A 23,249-nucleotide genomic window follows, 5' to 3' on the forward strand; every position below is an offset into this window, starting at 1 on the left:
GAAAACAGAGGAAACATAAAACTATTTTTGCAAAAATTGTCTAGCCTGCAGTTAGTTGCCAATTGAGCGTTGCAAAGAACACAATCACATATTTGAAACTGAAGTCAAAGCAGTTTCCATATGACTCCGCTGGAAGAAATTACCCTAAATAACAATCAATCTTCAACTAATTTACCTTTGATATTGGCTACAATTTGGATTATTCGAAATCATTTTGCCAACAACACGGTTTCAACACTGACAATTGGTCAATTCGCCGAAAATCGTAAATATCGTCAAATTCAATCTGACATTCTGGATGAAGTTCTTCGCGACATCATGACCCCCCAAGCCATAATAAAATACATGGTAGAAGGTGAAACGTACGAGAGTAACGTTTTGGGCGATCCATGGGATGAGGCGGAAAAATTACGCAGATTTTACAAATATTATTCAAATCGTGCAAAAACTATATGGTTCTTGGATAGCATGGAGTCGTACATGTAAGTTGATGAAAGTAATGAAATGTTTTTTTCGATACTAAGTGTAAATTCAATGTGGTTATATGTATTATATAATACGTAGGTTTATTTCACAGCTGTATATGCAGAAAATATAATAGATATCTACATTGGTCTGACTGGCCTACAACTTTGCCAATTAAATAGCTATGTTTTAATGTATTAATTCTGGAATAATCTGTGATTCGCAAAATTTTTCTTTCGGTTGGTACTCAAAAGGAGGAAAATTCCACAATGATATCCAACAACAACACTGTTTTGCAAAAAAAAAATTAACGACATTCTTATAAAACAACGTACATACATACACAGCCACTCACGTGAATAGTTTCAATTATTTTCAAAATTATAAAAAAATATGATGTGTTTATATTTACATACACTACACCACAATATGGCGAGGGTCTTATGATGGCCTCATTTTGCTGGGGCTCTACAACAAAAATTATAATCCGCAATTTAGAAAGAGACTTGAGCTTTGAAAATAGAAAAAGTTTACAATCATGATGTATGTGGTCAGATGATGGAGCTATAGCTTAAATTAAAACAAGTAAAAACGGCGCTAAGTTTGGTCGGACCGAACTTTTTATACACTCCACTATGAATTGTATTGAAGTGAAAGTTATGAAAGTACTAAACTCTTCCTTTTATTGCAGGAATAGTACATATGTACATCCCAATACTCCCTTCAAATAAGCTCATATGGGGCATCATCGTTGTTCTTTCCAAAACATGGACAATAATGTCCGAATATTGGTAGAAATGGATTTGGATAGTTAACAAACATCGGGAGCACCGTTCTATGGAGGATGTATATAACGCTGACCTGTACCAATAAATTTCTGGAGGAAAGTTTCGTAACTCCAGCGAAGACTAACCCCCTGTTTTTGTAACAAATTTTATTGTTCTCACACGAATTGTCAAATTTTGTAGATCGATTTACTCGCCTTAGCGCAAATGTGGAACGCTGATTTTTAAATGAGGAATTCTTAACTATATATAGAACGTGTCTACGAAGAATTAGGTCTCTATGTCATCTAGGGGCTGCGCTATGGATGCCCAAATTATTACGAATATAGACGAACGAACAAATAATAGTTACAAAAACAGGGGGTTGAATAATGTGGCTAAAAATTTCAATATACCGAAAATTGGGAGGGACCCTTCTATGGGCACAACCTTCAAAATACCGAAAATCTATGGGAGCTAAATATCAGTCTAAATACAAATGACATTCATATAGGTGGTGTACAGAGGCCACAGCTGTCAAAATACCGAAAACCGATAGGTATGTGTGGCCACATCATTCAAAATACCGAAAATCAGGAGTTACCGTTCTATGGGGGCTATTTTAGGACGTCGACCTATGCCGACAAATTTCAGGTGGAAAGTTGTAAAATCCAAACTTTAATTTCAGCCATTTTGGTGGGATATTGAGGCAACAACCTTCATAATACCCAAAGTCGGGAGATACCTTTCTTAGGGGGCTACATGAAAGCCTGGACCTATACCAACAAATTTCAGGTGGATTATTTCATACCCCTATCAAAGACGTAGGGGATGGAAGATACCAAGGAACGGTCCTGACCGGTTTTATCATGGCAAAGCCCAGGATTTATCTTGGTCCCTCTTTCATCTCAAGTGGACACTGACCTCCGCGTAGTGTCACCTGGGGAACTGCCTTTAACACCCGTTAAAGGAAGTGAGCTAACTAACATGTGCCATAAGAACGTTAAAAACTTGGGTTTGGGCGTCGGGTTAGTAACCCTCCCCTAGAAAAAACAGCCTACTATGATGAAACGAAATAAAAGAAAAACAAACCCCTCTAAAGTTGACGAACCCCGCAAACGGTTTAAGGACCATGATCTGCGAATCTGCACCTGGAATGTTCGCACTCTTTATAGAGAAGGTGCAGTCTTCGCATTGGCAGACGTACTTGAAAAGTACAAGGACGATATTACTGCCATACAGGAAATACGATGGATTGGGAAAGGCGTCACAACAACACCTAAAGGTGACGCACTGTATTATAGCTGCCATGACGTAAAGCATGAGTATGGTTGCGGATTCGTAGTTAGTCGGGGACTAAACCATCTGGTATCCAGCTTCACCCCAGTGAATGAAAGACTTGCTGAAATTCGAATAAAAGCTAAATTCTTCAACATCAGCTTTATTTGCGCTCATGCTCCCACTGAAGACAAGGACAAACAGACCAAAGATATATTTTACGAGCGCTTAGAAGAAACACATGACCGTTGCCCTGCCCATGACATTAAAATCATTCTAGGCGATTTTAAAGCCAAAATTGGAAAGGAGAATATCTTTGGCCCAACAGTCGGGAAATTCAGTCTCCACAGTGAAACATCTGACAATGGTATGAGGCTGATAGACTTAGCAGATGCAAAAAACATGGTAGTTAACAGTACCAGATTTCATCATCTCGATATTCATAAGGGCACCTGGCTGTCTCCAGATCAGAAAACAAGAAATCAAATTGATCATGTTGTGATAGATGGAAGACATTCATCGAGCGTGTTGGATGTACGATCGTTCCGAGGCGCAAACATTGATTCGGACCACTACCTTGTTGCAGCAAAGGTACGCACCCGCTAAACGTAGCAAACAAAGTACGAACAGATACAACACGAAAGTTAGACATCGGTAAGCTGCAATCACAACTGATAGCCACAGCATATTCCACTCAACTAGCCCAATTGCTTAATCAAAGCACTCCTCATCCCGATAACATATCTGCGCAATGGCAATTCATTGCCCTCTCCATGCAAACAATCGCAAAATCAGTACTTGGATACCAGAGACCTCCACCAAGGAATCCATGGTATGACCAGGAGTGTCGTGCTGCTACCGAAGAGAAGAATGCTACTTTAAAATCAGTAGCAACGCGTAGCGCACGACAGAGGTATTGGGAGAAAAGGAGATAGGAGAAACGTCTTTTCCGCAGGAGGAAGAGAGAGATGGAAAAGCGGGAGTGTGAACAAATCGAGATGTACAGGAGACAGAATGAAGTGCGAAAATTCTACCAAAGAGTGAAACATCAAACTCGTGCTTTTGGAACTGGCACATCCACTTGTAGAGACCAGCAAGGTAATCTGGTAACTGATACAGATAGTGTGCAAAGGGTGCCGTGACATAACTCCCAACGGACATAACTCCCAAAACCAAGGCGGACATAACTCCCAAATTTTTTGGGAGCTATGTCCGACCCCCCTTAGCGGACATAAGTCCCAATGGGAGTTATCTCCGTTTTTAAAATTTAAGTGATTTTTATTTAAATACAATTTTTATTTCAAATGTATAAGAAAAAAATTAAAAATTAACTTTAAGTTCATATGCATTTTTCATTTCATAAAATAATTTATAATTGATTTAAATTTTTTAAGAAAAATAAGTACAAAATAAGTTGTGGCCATCTCAAATCGAACTATATTCAAAATTTGCCCTCAAACCTAAGCGAAAAATGCTGCCTACAGGAAAATGAAAAGTTTTTGTTACAATTCGCTGATACTTTCTGAAAAAAGATAAGCGCCGCTGGCGAAAATATTTTTAAAAAATCGCGCGAGTTTTTACAAAAATATTTTCACAACTTAAGAAAATAAAAAGTTTTTGTAAAGATATTCAAACACTTTTTGAAAAACGAAAAGCGCCGCAGGCGAAAATATTTTTGTAAAAAATCGCGCGATTTCTGAAAAACGAATAGCGCCGCACAATGGTTCAGGAATCGAGTTTCTTGGCCAAAAATCAGAATTTTGTTTTGTCAAAGATATTTAATTTCTATATGGGATCCAATAGTAAACATATTGAAACTAAGGAAACAAAAAATTAGGCCCAAATATTGGAAGGTGTGGGCGTGGCGTGCCCCTAAAACGAGCATTTTCCCCATTTTTGGGAAATACGTAATTTTTGCAAATTTCTGGAGAAAGACGAAGCTATTTCTCTGAAACTATAACAGTTATTGTGTTCATTGTTTTTTTGTAAGGTAGGTGGGATTGTGGTCTTTAAAAATGGTTTTAGTAAATTACCGTAGCGTTTACCCAACATGATCTATTTTATTTTTCCTCGGGTACTAAATTTTATGTGTAAAAATATGTATTTTTCTATACTGTTTCCATATGAATTACAGTTTTTTGACACAAATTGCAACTTTTTTGAGTATATGAGTTTTTATACGAGTTATATAAGTTTTATTAAAACCCAAGGAGAATTTTTTAATTTTTGAAAAAATTTAAATTTGTTTGTAAAAATTTTTTTTTTACAAATTTTTGAAAAAAAAAATTTTCGACATTTTTTCGAATTTTTTTTTTTAGTTTTTTTTGGAAATTATTTTGTTTATTTGTTAGTGTTTGACCATCTTTAATACATAGGAAGATACAAAAACCACAAAAACACTCATATTTTGATGAAAAATATATAAAAAACTCAAAAGATTAACTTTGACCTTGAATTTCTCTGCAACTACCAGACCGAACTTGACCGCTTGTAATTCGTCTGAAAGCTGATTGTGTTATCTGTCTAACAAAAAAAAGAAGTATGAATATATCTCTATCCGTTCAAAAGTTACAGAATTTTGACCAGGAAAAAACGATTCTGAACCACTGTGCGCCGCAGGCAAAAATATTTAAAAAATTGCGAGCATTTTTACAAAAATATTTTCACAATTTAAGAAGATAAAAAGTTTTTGTAAAAATATTCGCAATTTTTTACGAAAATATTTTCACAATTTAAGAAAATAAAAAGCTTTTGTAAAAATATTCAAAAATATTTTCACAATTTAAGGAGGTAAAGAGTCGATAACATTTCTAAAAAAATCGCGCGATTTTTTAGAAAAATATGTTCACAATTTAAGAAGATAAATAGTGTTTGTACAAATATTCAAATACTTTCTGAAAAACGAAAATATTTTTGAATAAATATCGCGATTTTCTTAACAAATATTTTTACAATTTAAAACTTCTCCTAACTGCTACTTACATAATTTCGGGCATAAATTCGTTTTTAACTAATTTTATGAAATCAGGAGGATTTTGTGGATACTTCGGTATTGGTTGGCACTTAGGCCTTCTCAAATGTATAATTCCGCTTACGTTCTAACTTCTACTCTAAAATTTAAAAAAATGTATAACTATAAATTTCAAAATTAAGCAAAGAAATAATTTATTAATTAAGAAAAACTCGTTGGGAGTTATGTCCGCTTTACTTCACGGACATAACTCCCAACGAATTTTGGGAGTTATGTCCGCAAAGGGCAGCGGACATAACGCCCAAAATCATTTTGGGAGTTATGTCCGTGGGAGTTATGTCCGGGCACCTGTGCAAAGGATATGGAAAGAGCATTTTTCCAAACTGTTGGTATCTAATAGTAGCGAAGTCGACAAAGATACTACAGATCCAATCCCAGAAGATGGTATTGAATATATACCACCCGGCCAAGATGAGGTAAAGACAGCACTAAACCGGCTGAAGAATAATAAGGCAGCAGGAGCTTATGGCCTACCAGCCGAGCTGTTTAAAACCGGAGGCGACACGCTGATAAGATGTATGCATCAGCTAGTTAGCTCCATCTGGCAGGAAGAACGCGTACCCGACGATTGGAACCTGAGCATCCTGTGTCCCGTCCATAAGAAAGGAGATAAGACTTAATGCTTCAACTATAGACGCATAAGTCTTCTCCCTATCGCCTACAAGATAGTGTCAGGGATATTGTGCGAACGACTAAGGTCCATGGTCATCGAAATAATTGGACCATACCAATGCGGCTTTGGACCTGGCAAGAAGGTTTCAGGCAAGGAGACAGCCTTTCGTGTGATATTTTCAACATCCTGCTAGAAAAGGTTATACGAGAGGCAAACGTCAAAAGAAGTGGCACAATCTACTCAATAGCCACATGTTACTTGCTTATGCTGATGATATAGACATCATGGGACGATCAGTAAAAGAAGTAACCGATACCTTTATGAAACGGCGAGAAGACCAAGTTGATGGTGTCGACGCGCAATGCGTCCATTGAGATTGGACCAACTGTTGAAGTTGGTTCCTATAATTTTGAGGTAGTAAAAGACTTCGTATACCTCGGCACCGCCGTAAACAAAACAAGCGACATCAGTTGTGAAATAAAAAGAAGAATTGTATTGGCCAACAGATGCTACTTTGGCTTAAGTAAGCACTTCAAACGCAAAGCTACAACTCGTCAAACAAAAATAACGCTTTAGAAAACACTGATACTACCCGTGCTGATGTATGGTTCCGAAGCCTGGGTACTTGCGCAAGCATATAAGGCAGTGCTTGGCGTGTTTGAGAGAAAAATTCTTCGAAAGATCTATGGACCAATCTGCGATGACGGTGAATACCGACGTCGTATGAACCACGAGCTGTATCTGCCATACAACGACATCAATATAGTTAAACGTATCTAGATGCAGCGATTGCGTTTGCTAGGCCACATAATAAGAATGAGCGATGATGAACCCGCTAAAAAGGCGTATAAATACGGGCCACATGGCGGTGCACGCAGAATTGGCAGGCCAAAGAATAGATGGCGCAAACAAGTGGATGAAGAGATGACAAGGCGCGGTATTCCAGAAAGCGAAGCACTAAACAGAGAGAATTGGAGATCTTTTCTTAGTTCGGTCTATGGAACAAATGTTCTATAATGGGTCAGCTAAGTAAGTAAGCGGAAAATCGGCATCTGGAATAAAATGTAATAAATAGCTACATCATATTTCAAATATATAAAATAGTATTACCGTGCGATTGCTACTTCGTCCAATAAAATATTCCCATTCTCCTTTTTCCGATCCTTGCATTCAATCACAAAATTTGGTTCCAATCATAAAATGTATAAGCACCATTATTTACACATAAACACTGATTCAGTTCCACACTTTTCGACCTGATAACAGCAAACGACTTAAACAAACCGCCACTAAGCTGTTGGTTACAAAATAAATGCTTCTTGCGAACAACAAATTTTTTCTTTCCCTCTTCTTTTGTTAGGTTAATAAATACAACAAACCAAAGTTTTAGTATACTTACAAGCATTCGCTGTGGCAACAAGTAGATAAATAAACTAAACGCCACACACATTCCCTCCATGCCGCAAAAATTTCATACCCATGCTTTGAAATAAACATAGGAACGACACACACAAACACAGCGTTGTACCGGAAAATCTCTCCGTGCCATAAAAAGTTATTTTTCCTCACCCTTGAGAGAGAGAACATGTGACAAAAGTTGAAAGCCATTATAACAACAAATATTGATTAAAAAACTTAAACAAATTTCAATGAATTATTTGTTTGAACTCGTTATAGGTCGCTTTTTTGTACATTTTCATGTTTGATAAATATTTTCCCAAGATTTTTGAAATATTTTATCGACATTCAACAAAAATATGGTGATGAAGCTTTTAATCAAATTTTCGGGGTGTCTTTTTTTCTGTGTTAGTCTCAAGTGGACACTGACTTCTCCGTGCTGTCACGGGTTTAATACCCCTTAAAACTAGTGAGGTAACGAGTGCCGCCCTTTCCTCTTTAAGGACGACAAAAACTTGGGTTGGCCGTCAGATTAGTAGTCGTGCGGACATTTTACTAGATGGCAGTTTCTGTGATCCTGTCTGCAAGATAATTTTCTTTCTAGGGAAGCCAAAACGTATTACTTAGATATGGGTTACGAAATGTTCCAATGTTTACGACCACTACTCCATATACCTGTCGTATAAACGTTTTAATGCCTTCCCTGCAAACATTTATTGTTGTTTTTTTTTTTTGATATTTGCATATTGTGTTTCTTTCAGAAAATTCGAGGAGGTGCTGCTTAGTAAAACTAGTCGTTATCACCGTCATGCCCTATATTTATTTATATATACCGGTGATCAACCAGAACGGATGGATATATTAAAGGATATTTTTAGCAGACTTTTCAATTTGTATGTCACGAATGTCAATGTTTTGCTGTTATTTGGGGGAAAATACGCTCAACTATACACATATTTTCCGTTTAGCAAATACGCCTGCAATTCACCTCGACCGCGATTTTATATTTCATTTAAAGATATCGTTTCGAATCCAAATTTCACCATATCACATGAATTATTTCCCGAAAAAGTATCGAATATGTACAAATGTCCATTAACCGTGGCAACATGGACCTATGCTCCCTATGTTTATGTAAAAAAAGATCCCGACACTGGAGAACTGTTATCCATATTTGGGATTGAGGGTACTGTTATAGATTTGCTCTCGAAGAAGATGAATTTTACGATACGTATTAAGGAACCTCAACCAAGGGTGGCTGGGGAAATCTTTCCCAATGGTACAGCAACGGGAGCATCCAGAATGGTAAGTACATATTTTTGAAGTTATATTATTGCATGTGCAAGATATGGTTTGACTTTATGGTTTTAAATTTCAGATTTTACAACAAGAAGCCAACATATCAATTATGGCTTATATATCTGCTTCAGAACGTACCAAGAGTATGCAGGCCAGTACAAGTTACGTTACGACAAACCTTGCCTTGGCAATGCCACTTGGCCGGCCACTGTCGGCATTTGAAAGATTGGTTAAACCATTTCATTTTATGGTTTGGATTTGTTTCTCATCAACATTCTTTATTGGTCTTATCTGCATATTTTATATACGTATATGGGCTAAAACCAAAGTAATGCTTGTGGTCTATGGTCAGGGCAATCGCACACCCCTTACCAATTTTTTAGCTATTCTTCTTGGTGGAACAATTCACAAGAATTTACCACAAAAGAATTTTGCACGTGTCATCCTAAGCATTTGGATTTTATATACGTTTGTACTAAGAACAAGCTATACCGGGGAGCTGTTCAAAATTCTACAAGATGGTAGCATGAAAAATAATCTACGAACATTGGAGCAGGTCGTAGCTAACAACTATACCATTTATACTTTTGGAGTTCTGGAGAAAATGTTGAAATCTTCCCTACCCCGGGCAAAAATTCGACGATTCGACGATGATGGACAGAATTCAAAATCAGCCATTGTGGATGCCATAAGTAAACCAAATAGCAGAGTTAAGAAAGCTGTTGCCGTATTAGAAATAACTTCTAAATATCACAATCAAATGAACCCTACACGCCGTATTAAAATATTAAAAGAGAGAATAATGCCAGGTAGTCTGGTGTTTTACATGCCACCTCATAGCTATTTAAATAAGCCCACACACTTTCTTATACTGAATATATACGGGGCAGGCCTGATAAAACGTTACATCAATTGGCAAAAACCTGATTTATTAACGGACGAAAAAGGGAAATTTATTTGTTTACAGCTAAATGTATTACTAGGCCTATTCGCCATATACGGCTTATTATTATTGCTATCCTTCGGTGTATTTATTTTAGAAGTTATTTCTCAGAACTTCTATAGAATTGGAAAAATAATAGATTTTTTAAATATTTAATTTAATTTTCAATAAATAATGGTTGGACCATAATAAAGCTAATACCTCTTTCATCTACAGTGAATACTGGACTTTCATCTGTGCCACATTCGCAAACCAAACTACATTCTAAAATATAGTAAGAAAGTTCTCAAAAATTTTACATTAGTGAGAAACAGAGACCCTACACTGAAAGAAAAAACTTCATAGTATAAACGAATGAAATTTGTCATTGATTTTGAACCAAAGTAGATCTTCGTTGAAAAAACGAAAAAAAATTGAGTTTCATTGAAGTAAAATTAACGAATTTGTTCAATAATGCAATGACACTTCTTCATTAATGCAATAAAACACCTTCATAGATGCAATGAAACCTCTTCATTAATGCAATTAAATTTCTTCATTGATGCAATGAAACATCTTCATTAATGGAAGGAAACCTCTTCATTAATGCAATGAAACTTCTTCATTTATGCAATAAAATACTTTCATTAATATTGTTACGAATGTAACTGGTAGATTTAAGTTAATTTAGACGAATTTCTGTTAATTTAAGAATTTGAATTGTAACTTAAATTTTCGTTAAGCATTTAGTTTATTTAAATCAAATTTACAACAATAATTGCTCTATAAGAATTATTTGTTTCTTTGATCTTGTTATTGTTGTACGTCTTTAGTTCTCTCTCTTATTTATTTCTGCAACAACAAATATTACTGCAATTATGGAATTATCGCTTAGTCTTGATTTACATTGTTTACTTAGCTATTGTTGTTGTACTCGTTATTTTTATTTACTTTGACTATTGGATTATGCTTCTGCATTTTAACCCCTTCTCCTCTCACTTATTTATTTGAGCAGCCCCATCACTAGTTGTAAACACTCACCGGTCTGTTTGTATGTGCGTACATGTGTGTATTTGCCAATTGGTTAGCAATTCGCCTGAACATTGTAGAAGCTCCTAGATCAAGGAGACTAGAACAGTCTATGTAGCAGCGGGCACATATAAATAAGGGAAAGGAAAAGCTGAGAGTTAGTTTTAATCTAAACCGCGAGCTATAAACCGAAAGTGTAAAGAGTAAACAAGTAACCTGAACAGATAAAGCTTTGTGCTTACTGGAGAGTTTGCTGTGTGCTAGTAGAGAAATAAAGTCTTGCGTGAATAACTGAAGTGAATAACGTCAATAAAGCATTGTAGAATCGTAATCAAAAACGAACCCTGTTTTATTTGGTACAAATCGTATCGGGGAATAAAACAAATTCTACACGGGATTAAGTTCAAACCCTAATTCCGTAACAATATTGTTACGAAAATAACTGATAGATTTAAGTTAATTTAGATGAATTTCTGTTAATTTAAGAATTTGAATTGTAACGTAATTTTTTAATAAGCCTTTCATTATTTCATTATAAGTAACCTGAATAGAGTAAGGCTTTGTGCTTACTTGAGAGAAGCTGTGTGCTAGTAGAAAAATAAATTCTTGTGTGGAATAACGTCAATAAAGCTTTGTAAAATCGTAATCCAAAACGAACCCTGTTTTATTTGGTACACATTGTATCGGGGAATAAAACAATGTCTACAAGGTATTAAGTTCAAACCCTAATTCCGTAATAATTGGTGTCAGAAGCGGGATTACGAAAATCGTACAATGGAGTTCAAGGATCTACGAGTGGAAGACTTGAAAAAGGAGCTTCGCAAGTTGGACTTGTCGACTACCGGAAATAAGGTTGGGCTACAGAAACGACATTTGGATGAGTTCGAGCGCCTCGGTAGGGACATCGACGCATATGAGTTCGACATTGGGGAGCCAGGCTTAGAGGCAGCTGCGGATAAAGGTGATGTCAAAGCAATGCTGGCATTGATAATGCTGCAATTAAATGAGAAATTGGATGAGAGCTCCAGGAAACTGGACGAAGACGCCAAAAGTTTGAAGGTGGAATTGGGCTCTAAATTAGAAGAAAGTTAAAAGAGCATGGAGGAGAAATTTGCCAAATTTGACGATAAATTTGCCAAATTGGAAGAAAATTCTAAAGAGGAGAAGGAAATTGCTAAGAGCATTGAGGAGAAATTTTCCAAATTTGACAATAAATTTTCCAAGTTTGACGATAAATTGGAAGAAATTCTAAAGAGGCGAAGGAAATTGCTAAGAGCTTGGAGGAGAAATTTGCCAAATTCTAAAACTCTCAAAATGGAATTAAAGGGGAGCATAGATGAAAATTTTTCCAAATTCGACGATAAATTAAAGAAAACTTCTAGAATAATTAACGAGAAGCTCGAAAATGTTACAAAAGTTATTAAAAAGCGAGTGGAATATGTCGAAGGCCAGATAAATGAGTTGGATAATAAAGTTCACTCCGTTGACGATAAAATTCAGTCTGTTGACGATAAAATTCAGTCCGTTAATCAGAAATGTCTGGCTCAGAATGAAAAATTGTTGGCTCACGACAAGAAATTTCTGGACGTCGAGAAGAAAATGTCAGAATTGGAAATCAATGGTGTTCCCACAAGAGTTATAGATAACACTGTGCAAATCAAATCTCCTGAGTTCGATGGTACTACGCCATTCAATGTCTTTAAATTACAGATCGAGACTGTGGCTTCCAAAAGCTCGTGGAACGACAAAGACAAGGCTGTATATCTCCTGCTTGCATTGAAAAGCGGGGCTGCAAATGTAATACAGAGTATTCCAGAATCATCTCGAAACACCTATGCTGATATTATTGCCGCACTTGAACGTAAGTACGGAGGCGAACATAAGCAAGAGATCTACAGAGTGGAATTAAGGGGAAGAGTCCAGAAGCCAAATGAAACCCTACAAGACTTTGCTACCGAAGTTGAGCGGTTGGCACAGTTGGCATATCCGGGAGAGAGCCAGCCATTGGTGAACCGTATGAAAATTGAGTCTTTTATGAATGGTATACGGGACCCTGAGATAAAATATGCGACATATACGGCACCGATGAGAACATTTGAAGAATCCGTGTCATTTGCATTGGTTCAACGTGAGGAGGCCAGAAATTGAGGACAACAATCCACAGACCGCTGTCAATCTGGTGAAGGGAGCCCTAAGGCAGGTTAAACCAAGAAAACAGAAGGAAGAGGAGGACATGCTATAACTGCCGAAAAGTGGGACACATTTCAGGTCAGAACGAAAAAGGGCCAGATCCGCTTCACCGTCTTCCGACAGCGATGAACAATTGTTGAACAAGAATCCGAAGAATGAGACACCATGTGAACTGAAGAACGTCGATACAGCAAAGCGCATACGTGCCGGATCGCCGACGCCACCACTATCAAACAGCAGTAAGGAGGTGATACAATATCCATCCATTACAATTGACGATGGCCACACAATCTCCATAGCGATAGTTCAGCAGGAAAATCACAACTTAACGGTTAAAGGTTTCATTACAAAAAATTATCAAAGGATCAGTTGATGGAAGACCATGCAGAGGAAGAAAAGAAGTTTCTTGGCTGAAAAATATTCTGACATGGACCGGACATCAAAATGAAAGAAGTTTATTGAATGCCGCCAAAAACAGATATCCATATTTATAAAAATCCATTTTTGTTAAACATAAAAAAAAAATTGTAAACCAACAAATAATCTGTAATTATTATATGATCGCATATATCCGAAACACGGATGCGCAAATAAAGAAGAAGAATGCGTACTCTGACATTGGACACTGGTGCATCAAAGTCCATAATTAGATCGGATTAGGTAAAAGGAAAAGTTCTGCCGCTAATTGGAGTCAAATTGCGGACGGCCACAGGCGAGACTACTCCAGTGCATGGAAAGGTCTACCAAAGGATAAACATGAGTGACAAATCGAAAAGTTTCGAGTTCGTAGTGGGCGATATAGTCGATGAAGTTATAATTGGTGCGGACTTCATGATCGCCTTTGACATCAGCTTGGACGTGAAGCACCGCGTGATGACTTGGTCCAATGTCGAAATACCTATAAATCTGGGTTACGACGAGCAGAAAGGTCGGCACGGCTCTAGCACAGAATCTGACGATATCACTATAAATGTCTGTGCGCTGACGATAGAAACCGTTGATAATGGTTCGGTAGGGAAGCGGAAAAATTCCAGTCTTGGCGCAAGAAGGAAGACGAAGCGAATATGTGCAAATAGAAGAGTTCCATTGAAAATGAAAATGAGTGACGGTGCATTTATTATACTGATCCCTTAATTTGTTGCAAGCAAAAGTAATATCTTTCATAGGAGTCCAACAGGCCATTTAATAGAAAGCAAAGATGACTTATCTAAAGGACTTGTTGGACCCACTATGAAAGACATTGTGGTCTCTATGGGAAATCCTACTAATTGCACTGTGACACTAAATGGAAGTCTTCATCTGGTGGTGTAAAATTCTCTTTGGGAACGAAAGCCCCTATTGAGTATATTAAGAACCCCATAGGATCCCATAGCTGATGGTTCTGAGTTATGACGTAATGATTTTTAGATATCTTTGTTTGGCGATATTGTTTCATTATTTTAAGATAACATGTTTTCGTTGTTGGCGTTTTTTATTGTTGGACTGCAGAATTTTACATCTTTGTGTTTATTTCAGCTTGAGTCCATATTTTGTTGTAATTCAATTGTTTGAATAACAACAAAATATTTTAAAGTGGATATGAAATTGATTAGTTGCGGGCGAAGGGTAGGGAATACTATAGTTTCAGTTGTCACCAAACAACTTCATCAGTTCCCTTTTTCGCCGACTCTGTATCGATAAACATGTCAATAAAGCCATCTAGCAAATTAAATAAAATGAGAAATTTGCTGTATGGCCCTAAAGCTGTTTACCCTACAATTTGAGTCGAACTAAAGAATTTCATATCCACCACTGTTTTTATGTCGTCTTTGCTTCGCAAAGAATACGAACATAAGAGTGTTGCTTCAATAAGCGGGGGTAAAAACAACAAGAAAGTTGTTTTTGCATTACGCATTGGTCAACAAGGCCGTGCTGATGCCTATTATTGTTGTTGGCGTTTTTTATTGTTGGACTGCAGAATTTTACATCTTTGTGTTTATTTCAGCTTGAGTCCATATTTTGTTGTAATACAATTGTTTGAATAACAACAAATATTTTGTTGTTATTCGAACAATTGAATTACAACAAAATATGGACTCAAGCTGAAATAAACACAAAGATATAACATGTTTTCAGTTAAATAGAATTAGAAATCTTTTTATAGAAAACTTTATCCTTATTTTCTTCAATTGAAAAAGTAACAAAAGATCAGATTTACTACATGAAACAAATTCTACAAAAAATTTCCTCCGAATATTTGTTGTAGGTTCCCCACATCCAAGATATCGATATTTTCCCGGTTTTATTGTCCTCTCCCAGTTTTACCCGTTTTTTTTTAAAAAAACCGTATGTTTATGTATTACGGTATATTTCGTATGAGCTAACTAAGTATGAAATTCGGATATTCATAACACAGTAGTCATTTTTACAACCATATATCATATTTTGTTGAGATTTTACATAAGATTAAATAAAATCTTTATTATTATGTGATTCAATGAAAATCTATTGTGTATGCCCGTTTATGACCAAAAACTTCCATTTTAAGCCAACAATTGAAAATTTGACTTTTTTATCCATTACATCCATAAAATCGAATATTTTTTTACGCAATCGATCGATGAAGAACTGGTCTTTGCTGTCCTTGATAAGTCCTCAAAAATACAATATATTATATTTGAACGAATGTGTTAGGAAACCCCAACAGATTAGCCTAAATGGGCCCAAATATAGGAAAAAGTTAAAACTTACACAAACTGTACACATCTTATTAATTTTTAGTGGTATAGGAATTTTTACTCGGGGTCGACCCGGAGTCGGAGCCGGAGTAGTGAAAAAAACTGGTCTGGAGTCAGAGTAGGAGTCAAGCCAAAAATACATCGACTCCGAAACCCTGGTTATAATGTCAACTAAAACAATGTTGTTAAAAATTTGCTGATCAACCTAAGGCAGCACTTATTGTTGCGACAGGGAGAAGGGTTATTTGCCCGATCGTCTTTTCTGCTTGTTAAACGTCCTATGCACATTCACACCACATAGCTGGAATTTACTTCATAACAACAATGAAATAAATAACAAAGAACAACTGAGAATAACATACAGAGAGGATAAGTCTTGATACACAAGCAAAAAAACGAGACAAACATATTTTAATGAGAATGGATATGTGTATATGAAAGCCAATCGCTGACAGTAAAGAATTTGTGTACAGTTACTCTTTTAGTGACGCTTCTTCACTCCCTTCTCACTCCGTCGCCTAAGACGTCACTACGGAGACACGCCGAGGAAGATAAAAGGTGATCGTTAGTGAATTACACAAACCATGCCTATATCATTATTATGATTACTCTATGCAACACTGAAAATGCAAACAACTTTTAGTATGCATTTTTTGAAAGTACATATATAGACTACAAAAACCCTAGTAGGGTTTTGTCATGTCAGATCCAGTTCTGATTTTATGGCCTCATCTAAACCGGGCTAAATCTACACTTATTTGCATTTATCAGGCCCTTATCTCAGAAACGAATAGGAATTTGGCCTTGCTGTCTTTAGCAATTGTGTAGCCCTAAAATAATAGAACTTATCTTTTGAAAAAACCACATAATAAAAACTCCATCTAGGGCATCAAAATCTATAAAATATACAAAATTTTACATAATTGCTAAAATTCTGGTCTGTATCGGCTAAACTATTGGGAGTTGAACCAAATAACCTTTTGCAAAAATCTTCCAAATAAAGTTCTCAACAATTCTTTAGAACATTCTGAAACTCTAAAATGCTTACTTCATGTTGTTTCAGCGGTATTTTTATCATATCTTTTATAACACGTGTTTCCACACAGTTCACACCAACAGTTTATTCTCGCATTTCGGAATTCACTACATTACACAGTGGATCCACACATTGGCCAAAAATAAAAAAATTAATGTCAAAATTTTGGTACAACATCTGCCAACACTGACAGCTTCATTCGAACGCGATCTTCTTAAGAATAGCTTCAAAAGTCGGAACATTTGACTAATACTTTTTGTTGTGAGTACAACCTATATTTTAAGTGGAAGTAAATATATTCAAAATATCGCGAAACTAATGTGTATAGCAAAATATTTTGGTGAATTTTGAAGGATATTACCACAGCTAAATTTTTATTAAAAAATAGCGTTTCAGCGTGACGTGGAATTCTAGTTAGATGCATATTTTCTTAGTGTATTTTGTAATGCCAATTCGATCGTTTACTTAAATTTGACCTAAGGTTTTAGTCATGATGCCCACCAGTGCCCACCTCGGGAATAATTTTTCAAAGTAGGTCATGGGTTTAAGATTATTCAGTATTAAAATCAGCTGCCATCTAGTGCCAGACTATAAATGGTGGGTCGCTGACTAAAGCTGCCCTAGAATAGGGTTTCTGTGGATATATTATCGTATAACTCTGTTATCAGACCAGGTACATTAACATAATTGGCATCAGTAACCAGATGAAGAAATCTTCTTCCAAATTAGTCCTACGTTGGCGGTACGTGCCTTCCAGGAAGAACGCTATAAGATCTATATTAAAAATTTTACCAATTTTCAGACAAAAATATTGTTTTTTTTTTTTTTAATCCGCTGAATTGGCTGGATTTTATGTTGTTTTGGATATTGTTTTGTTTCCCCAAGGCTATTTTTGCATCATAAGATAATCGGGACCTTTGTTCAAGTCATTTTGTATTAACAGCATAAAACAATTCTTGCCGTATACCCCCTCTAGAGGGGAAAGGGGGGAGAATGTTACGCTCGTGGTTTCTTAAAACACTCTTCGCAGCAGCACAAAACTGTAACCGGCGCATTGGCTTGATTTTTACACTCTAAATATTTTTGGCCACTTTCTCCATACAAGTGGCATTATTGGCATTTTTATTAAATCGTCGTTGAAAAATGTTCTGAAAACAACGGCATAGAGGCATTTTACAACAATGTCATTTTCTGAAGAGTTATGTATTACATTCCAGGGAATATTTTTCCAAAAGAAAATATTCAGGAAAAATGAACGGTTTTGGAGATACGGTGCGAAATGTAAAAAAATTGTGGAGCTTTTGCATATATTTTGAAATTTAAGGCAAAAAATGTAGTTTTTCGAGTTCATTATTTCTCCAAATATTTTATTCTTGTCCTTATCTACGAATTTGCTTCAGAGGTCAGAAGAAGATTCGCATTGGTTTCAGAGATATAGCCCCGAATTTCTTTAAAAATTCAATATTTAACCATGTTTAGATGGATCCATAAAATCCGAGCTGGATCTGACACAACAAAACCCAACTAGGGTTTCTTATCGTTTGGGCCTGTACTTTAAAAAAATCCTCAGTTCGAATTGTTTGCACAAGATCACTTTAAAAATGTTGCACAGTGTTATCTTTTATCGCGAAGAGCAGACACTTCTATGTGACGCCTGAGTCACTTAAAAGTCAATTGTTTACATTTATTTAAGAACACCTTTGAACAAATATGGGACATTTTTCTATCAGATTATATGACTTGGTTGTGCAGTGGTAAGCATGCTTACTGAAGGTTCGGGTTCGATTCCCAAGACAGACAACAAAACAACATCATATTTTTAAAATGACAAAATTCATGTAGGCGGGAATTCCAAAGAATTAATTCACTAAAAGAGCGTACTTAAAAAAACACAAAAATATAACAAGTAAACAAGTATCAGTCGGCTTTGTCGACAGAGATATACCCTCAGCCCATGTGAAGTAAAAACACTTTTGGGCAATTGAACTTATCGCCAAAAATGTTAATTAGAATTAAAGTTGAAAAGAGTTGCGGAGGAGGTACTTAAAGGAATGGACCGACATAGTCCATTACCGAGATGGATCTTTTTTGGGAGTGATATCTTTTCGCTAGATATCACGCCCACTAGTAATTTCAGTGGGTCATCGTACAATTTTTGGGCCAGTATGCCAGGAAGCATGAACTTGTCCACGGAAAACATAATATCGCTGTAAACAGGACCATATAGTATAGCATCGGTATACATTTCCAACGGATCTTTAAACAGACCCTAAACTGCACTTGAACACAAATGTTGAACTTTTGTGGGGGACGTATCCTAAGCAGAGTACCGATATGGGCATTTTAGAAGTTTAACTAAATTTGGACAAAATTTTAGAAGATCTAAGGTTTGGATCAAATTGCTTGACCCTTTCAAGAAGTGCATACCATTTTAGTAACATTTTTCAAATATTGAGGAAAGTACCGGAAGCTGTGGACCGGTATTGCCCATCTTCGAAGGCCAAATTTTGGACCAAATCGGTTAATGAGTTCGAGAGTTATCGTCCTCTCCAGCCACTACATATGGTGCCAATTAGATTTTTACACCTTTCGGGCTGTTTTCTCAAGAAGTATGGACTTATTGTGGGCCTGAATTGATAGCACCATATCCAAAGCACGTAGGGGATGGAAGATACCAAGGAACGGTCCTGACCGGTTTTAACATGGCAAAGCCCAGAATTTATCTTGGTCCCTCTTTCATCTCAAGTGGACACTGACCTGCCCGTAGTGTCACCTGGGGAACTGCCTTGAACACCCCTTGAAGGTAGTGAGCTAACATGTGCCGCGCGTTCACCCATAAGAACGTTAAAAACTTGGGTTTGGGCGTCGGGTTAGTAACCCTCGCCTAGAAAAAACAGCCTACTATGAAAAAACGAAAGAAAAGAAAAACAAACCCCTCTAAAGATGACGAACCCCGCAAACGTTTTAAGGACCACTTGCACCTGGAATGTTCGCACTCTTTATAGAGAAGGTACAGTCTTCGCATTGGCAGACGTACTTTAAAAGTACAAAGCCGCTATTACTGCCATACAGGAACTATGATGGATTCGGAAAGTCGTCACAACAACACCTAAAGATGACGCACTGTATAGCTGCCATGACGTAAAGCATGAGTTTGGTTGCGGATTCGTAGTTAGTCGGAGACTAAAACATCTGCCCCAGTGAATGAAAGACTTGCTGAAATTAGAATAAAAGCAAATTCTTCAAAATCAGCCTTATTTGCGCTCATGCTCCCACTGAAGAAAAGGAAGAACAGACCAAAGGTATATTTTACGAGCGCTTAGAAGAAACATATGACCGTTGCCCTGCCCATGACTTTAAAATCATTCTAGGCGATTTTAATGCCAAAATTGGAAAGGAGAATATCTTTGGCCCAACAGTCGGAAATTCAGTCTCCACAGTGAAACATCTGACAATGGTATGAGGCTGATAGACTTTGCAGCTGCAAAAAACATGGTAGTTACCAGTACCAGATTTAATCATCTCGATATTCATAAGTGCACCTGACTGTCTCCAGATCAAAGAACGAGTAATCAAATTGATCATTTTGTGATAGATGGAAGACATTCATCGAGCGTGTTGGATCGTTCCGAGGCGTAAACATTGATTCGTACCACTACCTTGTTGCAGCAAAGGTACGTACCCGTCTAAAGGTTGCAAATAAAGCACGAACACCCACAACGCGGAAGTTGGACATCGATAGGCTGCAAACACAACAGATAGCCACAGCATATTCCACTCAACTAGCCTAATTGCTTAATGCGAGCACTCCTTGTCCCGATAACATAAGAGCACAATGGCAAAATATTGCCCACTCCATGCAAACAGCCGCAAAATCCATACTTGGATTCCAGAGACCTCCACAAAGGAATTCATGGTATGACCAGAAGTGTCGTGCTTCTACCGAAGAGAAAAATGCGGCATATAGAGCTAATTTACAATCAGTAGCAACGCGTAGCGCACGAGTGAGATATCGGGAGAAAAGGAGAGAAGAGAAACGTCTTTTCAGAAAGAAAAAGAGAGAAATGGAAAAGCGAGAGTGTGAAAAAATCGAAATGTACAGGAGCCAGAATGAAGTCGGAAAATTCTACCAAAGGGTGAAACATCAAACAGATGGCTTTGGTACAGGCACATCCTCCTGTAGAGACCAGCAAGATAATCTGGTAACAAATACAGATAGTGTGCTCAGGATATGGAAGGAACATTTATCCAATCTGCTGGTATCCAATAGTAGCGAAGACGGTGATACCGCAGATCCAATCCCAGAAGATTTTATAGAATGTATACCGCCCGGCCAAGATGAGGTAAAAACAGCAATCAACCGGCTGAAGAATAATAAAGCAGCAGGAGCTGATGGCTTACCAGCCGAGCTGTTTAAAACCGGAGGCGACGCGCTGATAAGGTGTATGCATCAGCTAGTTAGCACCATCTGGCAGAAAGAACGCGTACCCAACGATTGGAACCTGAACATCCTGTGTCCCGTCCACAAGAAAGGAGATAAGGCTATATGCTCCAACTATAGGCGCATAAGTCGTCTCCCTTTTGCCTATAAGATAGTGTCAGGGATATTGTGCGAACGACTAAAGCCAAAGGTCAGCGAAATAATTGGACCATACCAATGTGGCTTTAGACCTGGCAAGTCCACCATTGACCAGATATTTACCCTGCGGCAAATCCTGGAGAAGACCCAAGAGATGCAGATCGACACATATCACCTTTTTGTCGATTATAAGGCAGCATTCGACAGTCCCCTCCGATCAAAGGTATTCCATGCAATGTCTGAATTTGGTATCCCCGCAAAGCTCATCCGGCTTTGTAAGATGACTTTAACTCATACTAGGTCCTCAGTTAAAATTGGAAAGAACCTTTCCGAAAAATTCAGTACCAAAGGAGGTTTCAGACAAGGAGACAGCCTTTCGTGTGACCTATTCAACATTTTGCTGGAAAAGGTAATACGAGATGCAAATGTCAAAAGAAATGGAACAATTTACACCAATAGCCACATGTTACTTGCTTATGCTGATGACATAGACATCATGGGACGATCAGTAAAGGAAGTAACTGATACCTTTAGAAAGGTCGAAGCAGAATCTGCGAAAGTGGGTCTGACGGTAAACTGCGAAAACACCAAATTGATGGTGTTGACGCGCAAAGCGTCCATAGAGCTCGGACCAACTGTGGAAGTTGGTACCTAAATTTTTGACGTAGTTAAAGACTTCGTCTACCTCGGCACTGCCATAAACACAACAAACAACATCAGTTGTGAAATAAGAAGAAGTATTGTATTGGCCAGCAGATGCTACTATGGTTTAAGTAAGCAAATTAAAAACAAAGCCACACCTCGTCAAACAAAAATAACACTATACAAAACGCAGATACTACCCGTGCTAATGTATGGTTCCGCAGCCTGGGTACTTGCGCAAGCAGATAAGGCAGTGCTTGGTGTGTTTGAGAGGAAAATTCTTCGAAAGATCTACGGGCCGATTTGCGTTAACGGTGAATATCGACGTCGTATGAACCACGAGCTATATCAGCTATACAAAGACATGAATATAGTTAAACGTATCGAGATGCAATGATTGAGTTGGCTAGGCCATATCATAAGAATGAGCGATGATGAACCCGCTAAAAAGGCGTATGAATACATGCCACATGGCGGTGCACGAAGAATTGGCAGGCCTAAGCTTCGATGGAGCATACAAGTGGATGAAGAAATGAAAAGGCCCGGTATTCCAAAAAGCGAAGCGAAAAACAGAGAGGATTGGAGATCTTTTCTTAGTTCGGTCTATGGAACAAATGTTCTGTAATGGGCCAGCTAAGTAAGTAAGTATATCCAAAATATGTTCTGTGTGTGGATTGGGACCGCACAAAACCCTGAATTTGTTTAACTGTCCAACTAACTTAAATTCATCCTGATTATTTATGGGCGCAGCTAGTCCAGGCATAGTATAGGCAACAATTAGTCCATATTTACATTAGGCAATTTTCCTTGCGGCAATTGTCAGTTTGATGGAGAGAGAGGTGAGGCAAATGGTAACCTTTTGCTCCTCAACAATCTCTCTTACCAACAAACTGACAATTGCCGCAAGGTAAATTGCCTAATGTAAATATGGACTTACATAGCTGAACGAATAAATCGGTATATAAGATGAACCTGCTAAGCTTGGCACGAATTTAAATGTTTTAGGTTCTGTACTGATTTTCATAACATTGGGACTGCAGTTTTATAGTCTTCAGGGACTTTAGTATATCGTGACGATTTATGAACACCTATCTTGACCGCAGCCTTCAATACTTTGCTGACATTTATATGTTCGTGACGTTGGTTGCATATCTATTGCGTTTTTCCCTTGCATAAACACTATTATTAGGATAATTGTTCTGCAATAAGTTCGTGCAATTGTTTACGCATCCAAGTTATTTGTTGTCAATGAATAAAATCGCTTAGCAATATTTCAATTAAATGTT

At 37.3% G+C, this 23,249-nt stretch overlaps 1 protein-coding gene across 1 annotated transcript; it reads left to right on the forward strand.

Moving 5' to 3' along the window:
* On the forward strand, nucleotides 1–11,452 carry LOC141398802 (uncharacterized). Its single transcript, XM_073976487.1, has 3 exons — nucleotides 1–482; nucleotides 8,311–8,854; nucleotides 8,928–11,452. The coding sequence occupies exons 1-3, from the start codon at nucleotides 121–123 to the stop codon at nucleotides 9,945–9,947; spliced, it is 1,926 nt and encodes a 641-aa protein (XP_073832588.1). The 5' UTR covers nucleotides 1–120; the 3' UTR covers nucleotides 9,948–11,452.
* The last annotated feature ends 11,797 nt before the right edge of the window (nucleotides 11,453–23,249 follow it).

This window comes from Musca autumnalis, unplaced genomic scaffold, assembly GCF_047663935.1.
Source record: "Musca autumnalis isolate F117 unplaced genomic scaffold, ASM4766393v1 scaffold_3, whole genome shotgun sequence".
In the NCBI taxonomy this organism is placed as follows: domain Eukaryota; kingdom Metazoa; phylum Arthropoda; class Insecta; order Diptera; family Muscidae; genus Musca; species Musca autumnalis.